The sequence below is a fragment of the Otolemur garnettii genome, unplaced genomic scaffold (genome assembly GCF_000181295.1).
Source record: "Otolemur garnettii isolate 467f Iridium unplaced genomic scaffold, OtoGar3 scaffold00132, whole genome shotgun sequence".
NCBI classification, from domain to species: Eukaryota; Metazoa; Chordata; class Mammalia; order Primates; family Galagidae; genus Otolemur; species Otolemur garnettii.
This window is the reverse complement of record NW_003852527.1, coordinates 1,726,968-1,733,779: the sequence shown is the minus strand read 5'-3', so window position 1 is coordinate 1,733,779 and position 6,812 is coordinate 1,726,968. Positions and strand designations below refer to the sequence as shown.

Here is a 6,812-nt window from a genome sequence, read left to right as displayed (position 1 = left end):
TCCAGGCCTCCTCTACTTCTGATGAACTGCCTGTAAGTTGGAAGTTCCCACAACTCCCTTCTTAGGTTCAAATGGCTTACAGGACTCAGAGCAACACATTTATTGATTTACTTTAAAGGGTATAAAAAGGTACAGATAAACAGTCAGATGACGACCTCCTCCATAGTGGGAGGTCTGGAGGTATCCCAAGCACAGGAGCTCCTGTCCATGTGGTGCTTGGGAAGCTGTTCTCCTAGTATGTGGATGTGTTCATCAACCCAGAAACCTTCTGAATCCCACCATTTAGGGATTTTTATGGAGACCTCATCGTGTGGACATGATGGATTATCAGCTGAATCTTCAGCCTCCGTCCCCTCCCTGGAGGGTGGAAGACGGGGCTGAGAGTTCTAAGCTTTCAACTACAGCTGGGTCTTTCTGGTGATCAGTCCTCAGCCGGAAGCTATAAAGGAGCCCACCAAGAGTCACCTCATTAGAACAAAAGAATCTCCTATTACCCAGAAATCTCCAAGGGATGTAGAGCTCTGTATCAGAAACCAGGGCGGAGATCAAATATATATTTATTATAGTATGAAATACATGTATAGAATACATACTTACTAAAGTAAAAAGATCACTGCAGTTAGCTAACTGCAACTGGGGGGAAATTCTTTTAACCTCCCTTTTCCAGCTATTAACAGCAATGTCACTATTTAGTTGCCTACACTGTTTTCCTTTTTCCAGGTTTAAAGTCATTAAAAGGAAGCTGCCACAATTTTTGTACTTCTGTTTACGAAGATGTCACTTATAAGGAACTTAAAAACCTGTTGCGTTCCAAAAGCATTAAGTTAATTGATGTTAGAGAGACATGGGAAATTCATGAGCATGGAAAAATCCCGGGGTCTATCAATGTACCACGTAAGTGCCACATGCCTTAAACTGATTCATTAAGAAAACGTATATGTGTACATATACGGTATGTAAAAATAATTCACTGTATCTAAAATCTAAATTGAAATCCTTAACATTTTCTTATAGTGGGTGAAGTAGGTGAAGCTCTGCAGATGACCCCGAGAGACTTCAAAGAGAAATACAATGAAGTAAAGCCGTCCAAATCTGACAGTCTAGTGTTTTCTTGTTTAGCTGGGGTAAGAAGCAAGAAGGCTCTGGACACAGCAGTGTCTCTGGGCTTTAACAGGTATGTAGAGGAAGGAAAAAATAGATGATTCATGAATGTATATATGAAGAATATGCAATTTTTCATATACATTACATTTTTATTGATCTACTTATGAATTTCTTATAATTACTGCCAATAAAGGCAGGATAGTGAGACTAAAACCTCTATCTTTCCATCTTACTCCAAAGGAAAACAGTAGTTTAAATAGGTTTAGAATATAAATACTATTGCATTATTTAGCTCTAAAGTTCCTATCAATCTTCAGTCACAAAGCAGTGGAAAATGTTGACAGCACCATTTTATGTGTGTTTTCAGATCTCAACACTATGCTGGAGGATGGAAGGAATGGGTATCTTATGAAGTTTCAGAGAAGAAATAAGGAAATTGAATTTTGGAATACAAGTTGGATCTTGCCTTGTGTACATACAGCCTAACATAGTGAAATGAGCAAAAGAATAATATAGTCCTGATACCACTGGTTATGGTAGGGAAATCCTGTATAAATCCATTACTTGTAGAATGTGCTTCTCATCTGTAAATTGAGAATACCACTCTTCCCTGCCTACTTTCAAATGCTATTGAGAATTGAAATGATGCGTGTAATTTACCATGGAAATACAAGGGCTGGGATTCTAGGATCAATATTAACAAAGAATTAATATTCTTTAAGTAGTTTAGTATAGTTCAGTAGTATTCCAAAGACTAGGTTACCTGTATTACTTAATCATGTGTGACTATGAGCTTAAAAAAAAAAAATCAAGATTGTAGGACCCAGAGAAATAGGGAAATTTGAATAATGAAAATATATTAAGCATCTAAAGACTTATAGTAGTGCTATAACCAGCACTGTAGTTATGTAATTTGGAATTTTAAAATTACTAATAGGGAGATAGAAATCAGAACAGTGGCTGCTGAAAAAGGAGGGAACTTTCTCAGGTGATGGAAATGTTCTATATCTTAACTAAGGTATTGGTACATATCTATATACATGTGTCAAAACTCATTAAAATGAACACTTAAAAACGTATGTATAAGTAATGATACTTCAATTAAAAAATAATGAAAGTAAAAAGAAATACCTAGGCTTGGCGCCTGTAGCTCAGAGGCTAGGGCGCCGGCCATGTACACCAGAGCTGGCGGGTTTGAATCCAGCCTGGGCCTGCTAAACAACAATGACAACTACAACCAAAAAATAGCTGGGTGTTGTGGCGAGCACCTGTGGTCCCAGCTACTTGGGAGGCTGAGGCAAGAGAATCGCTTAAGCCCAAGAGCTTGAGGTTGATGTGAACTGTGACACCACGGCACTCTCGACAACTTGAGACTCTGTCTCAAAAAAACAGAAAAAGAAATCCCACTAGCATGCATATTCGTGTATTCCTTTGGAATGTGAAGTCCTACACGTGTTAGTGTGCTAGTGTGCTGATGGCAAAATAAACCTGCATTTTCTTGACTGCGCTGCTTTATACCCATTTGTTTTCAGTCTTATGCATGTATTCTTTTTTTTTTTTTTTTTGGAGACAGAGTCTCACTATGTCACCCTGGATAGAGCTCTGTGGTGTCACAGCTCACAGCAACCTCTAACTCCTGAGCTTAAGTGATTCTCTTGCCTCAGCCTCCCAAGTAGCTGGGACTACAGGTACCTGTCAAAATGCCCGGCTATTTTTTTTTTTTTTTTTGCAGTTGTCATTGTTGTTTAGCAGGCCTGGGCCGGGTTCAAACCTGCCAGCCCTGGCATATGTGGCTGGTGTCCTAACCACTGAGCTACGGGCACTGAGCCACATGTAGTTATTCTTCATCTATAAAGACTTGGTTTTTCCTAATTGAGATGGAAAGCCACTGGAGAATCTGGGTAGGGATGTGATATGATCACCTTGAACTTTTATTTCTGACAGGAAAATTAAAAAAAATGTACATATGTGTACATATACACACATACATACTTTATAAAGGCATTAATTACTGAGGCAGCAAGGATTTGAAGAGCTGTAATCTCAGAGAGAAGGAAAATTACAGGGGATGAACCAACACTGAAGTATTGAGTCAGTCCATCAAGGAATAAGAGCCTGCATAAATACGTCGGGCTTTTAACTTAGTTGGAAGCCCTGAAAGGCTATCCCCTAGGAGAAGTGAACCAGAGATTGACCAACATCCCCCCACCCACACACACACTTTAGAAAAACTTTGAATCAACTAAATGTGATCAGGTGATCTTCCTGCTATCTACTATGGGAGTAAACCCTCTCTGGAGAAAGATACCATTGTCTAGCTACAGCAGGGTTGGCAAAAGTGGATCTTTTAGTCTTGAGGGCATAAGGTTTCTGTTGCAACTGCTTACTTACCTCTGTTGTTTTAGCCTGAAGCAGCCACAGACAATACGTAAAGGAGTACGATGGCATTGCATTAAAATTGTAGCCTCTTAGGTTTGAATTTTATGTAAGTTTCATGTGTTCCCACATGGTACTATTCATGAGATTGTTTTTCAACTATTTAAAAATTCAGCAAACATTCTTAGCTAAAGGCCAGGCAAAAAAAATGTGGCAGCTTGATTTGACCCATGGGGCATAGTTTGTAGACCCCTGGGCCAGAGCCACACATCATCTCTACAATTTTTCATGTGCAATGTTCAGTATTCCATCAAAACATACTAGCATATGGCAGTTAATAAGACCTCATGACTGAAAAATAATAGGGAAAAAAAGATGATAAGAAACATCCTGTTGTTTATCTTACAAGGGTACAAGTGAATCTTTCTAAGAGTAGAATATGAACGTTTTAACACAATAACTAAGAAAATGACATGAAGGCTATGTTAACCAGTTTGATGGAAGTGTTTCGGATTGTGTGTGAAAGCATCACAATGTACCCCAGAAGTGCATTAACGTACACAGTTACCATTCAATTAAAAAAAAAAAGAAAGAAACATCCAAAGAAAAATCTACATTTTGGTGTTTTCAGACACATACTTTAAAATAAATGTGATTGATATATTCAGTAAGTTGGACTGACAAAATTGGAAAATTGATCAGAAGAATGGGAACTATAAAAAAGTATCAATGGAAATTCCAGAGCTTAAAAATACAATAACTGAAATTAAACAACTAACAGATGGTAGATGGATTTAATAGCAGATTAGATAAAACTGATGACAGGATTAGTGAGAATGGAAAAAGCAGAGGTACATGTATTAACCTGGATTACTCTCACAATGTTGAGGAAAAAAGCAAAGTATAGAAACATATACTGTAAAATATAGTTTTTTTCTATTTTTTTTTTTTTTTATTTTAGAGACAGTCTCACTCTGTCGCCCTCAGTAGAGTGCCATGGTGTCATAGCTCACAGCAACCTCCAGCTCTTGGGCTTAGGTGATTCTCTTGCCTCAGCCTCCCAAGTAGCTGGGCAGGTGCCCGCCACAATGCTCGGCTATTTTTTTGTTGCAGTTTGGCTGGAGCTGGGTTTGAACCTGCCACCCTTGGTATATGGGGCCAGTGCCCTACTCACTGATCCACAAGTGCTACCCTAAAACTATAGTTTGAAAACATATTAGTTGGGCTCGGCACCTGTAGCACAGTGGCCATATACACAGAGGGTGACGGGTTGGAACCTGGCCCAGGCCAGCTAAACAACAATGACGACTACAACAAAAAAGATAGCCAGGTGTTGTGGCAGGTGCCTGTAATCCCAGCTACTTGGGAGGCTGAGGCAAAAGAACCACGTAAGCCCAAGAGTTGGAGGTTACTGTGAGCTGTGACATCATAGCACTCTACTGAGGGCAACATAGTGAGACTATGTCTCAAAAAAAAAAATTAAAAAAACCCCTATATATTAAACAGGCACGTGGACACAAATAAGTATAAATAAGTTATGAAAATAGTAAATATCAAGTTCAGAATGGTTTTCATTGGGGAAGGGAGAGGAACACAGTACACTTAACAATATTGTTACCATTTTATTTAATATGTTTGATCAGTAAATAAGCACTTTTTTTTTTATTTTTAGAGACAGAGTCTCACTTTGTTGCCCTCAGTAGAGTGCTGTGGCATCACAGCTCACAGCAACCTCCAGCTCTTGGGCTTTAGGTGATTCTCTTGCCTCAGCCTCCTAAATAGCTGAGACTATAGGCGCCTGCCACAACACCCGGCTATTTTTTGTTGCAGTTTGGCTGGGGCCAGGTTTGAACCCGCCACCCTCATTATATGGGGCCAGCACCCTACTCACTGAGCCACAGGTGCTGCCCAATAAGCACTTATTTTTACCATTTATATGGATAGGATAAGAATTATTATAATTGGGCGGCACCCGTAGCTCAGTGGGGAGGGCGCCAGCCACTTAAACCAAGGCTGGCAATTTGAATCCTGCCAGGGCCAGTTAAAACAACAATGAAAATGGCAACAACAAAAAAAATAGACAGGCGCTATGACCGGCAAACCTATAGTCCTAGCTACTTGGGAGGATGAGGCAAGAGAATGGCTTAAAGCCCAAGAGTTTCAGGTTGCTGTGAGCTGGGATGCCACAGCACTCTATCGAGGGTGAAGTAGTAAGATTCTGTCTCAAAAAAATAAAACAAAACAAAGAAAAAGAATTATTATAATCCTCACCTGGCTACACTTAAACATTATAAAACTATAATATCTTTAGATTTTTGGTACTTTTTAAGAAAGAAAAATACACAAGTATCCAATATACTCAACCCTATTATGAAACTAATTTATAGCTATCATAGGAAAACTATAAGCCAATTTTAGCCAAAGAATACGGGGAAAGGGGAAAGGGAGAGGAGGGGAGGGGGGAAGATGGGTGGAGAGAGGGTGATTGGTGGGATCACACCTATGATTTATCCTATAAGGGTACATGTGACTCTTACTAAATGTAGAATATAAATGTCTTAACACAACACCCAAGAAAAATGACATGAAGGCTATGTTAACAAGTTGGATGAAAGTATTCCAAATTGTATATAGAAACAACCCACTGTACCCCATGATGGTATTAATGTACACAGCTATGACTTAATAAAAAAAGAGAGAGAAATACACGATAAACAATGTATTCTATTTATCCCAAAATAACTGTACTTAAGTCTTTAAGAACATTTTTTTCTTGCCAAAAATTCTTCAACCTGAGGATAAAAAAAAAAACAAAACAAAACATCTTTTTTAAATTCAAATTCTTTTTTTGTAGTAATGGAGTCTCATTATGTTGCCCAGGCTGGTCTTCAACTCCTGGCCTCCAGCAATCTTCCATTTTGGCCTTCCAGAGTGCTGAACTGTACTTATATCTTTTTGAAGAAACAAATTTTTCAAATTAGAAAAATATATTTTCTACATGAGATCAAATTTATAAAGATGATTTTAGTTGTCAGATATTCTGAAATAAAAATGTAACAAATTATATATATATATCTATATATATCTATATATATGTTTTTATGAGACAGAGTCTCAAGCTGTTGCCCTGGGTAAAGTGCCGTAGCATCATAGCTCACAGCAACCTCCAACTCTTGGGCTTACGCAGTCCTCTTGCCTCAGTTTTCTACTTTATTAGAAAAAAATAATAATTTTGCTCGGGCTGGTCTCGAACTCATGAGCTCAAGCAATCTACCCGCCTAGGCCTCCGAGTGCTGGAATTACAGGCGTGAGCCACTGCACCTGGCCCCCAA

At 38.8% G+C, this 6,812-nt stretch overlaps 1 protein-coding gene across 1 annotated transcript in view; it reads left to right on the top strand.

Annotated features, from left to right (window-relative positions):
• Nucleotides 1-2,183, top strand: part of TSTD3 (thiosulfate sulfurtransferase (rhodanese)-like domain containing 3) — a 7,470-nt gene extending 5,287 nt beyond the window's left edge. Inside the window, exons 2-4 of the mRNA XM_023518223.1 lie at nt 721-894; nt 1,015-1,174; nt 1,472-2,183. Of these exons, the coding sequence (XP_023373991.1) occupies nt 721-894; nt 1,015-1,174; nt 1,472-1,535 (398 nt within the window). The 3' untranslated portion in view covers nt 1,536-2,183. The remainder of the gene's footprint in view (nt 1-720; nt 895-1,014; nt 1,175-1,471) is intronic.
• Nucleotides 2,184-6,812: the final 4,629 nt, after the last annotated feature.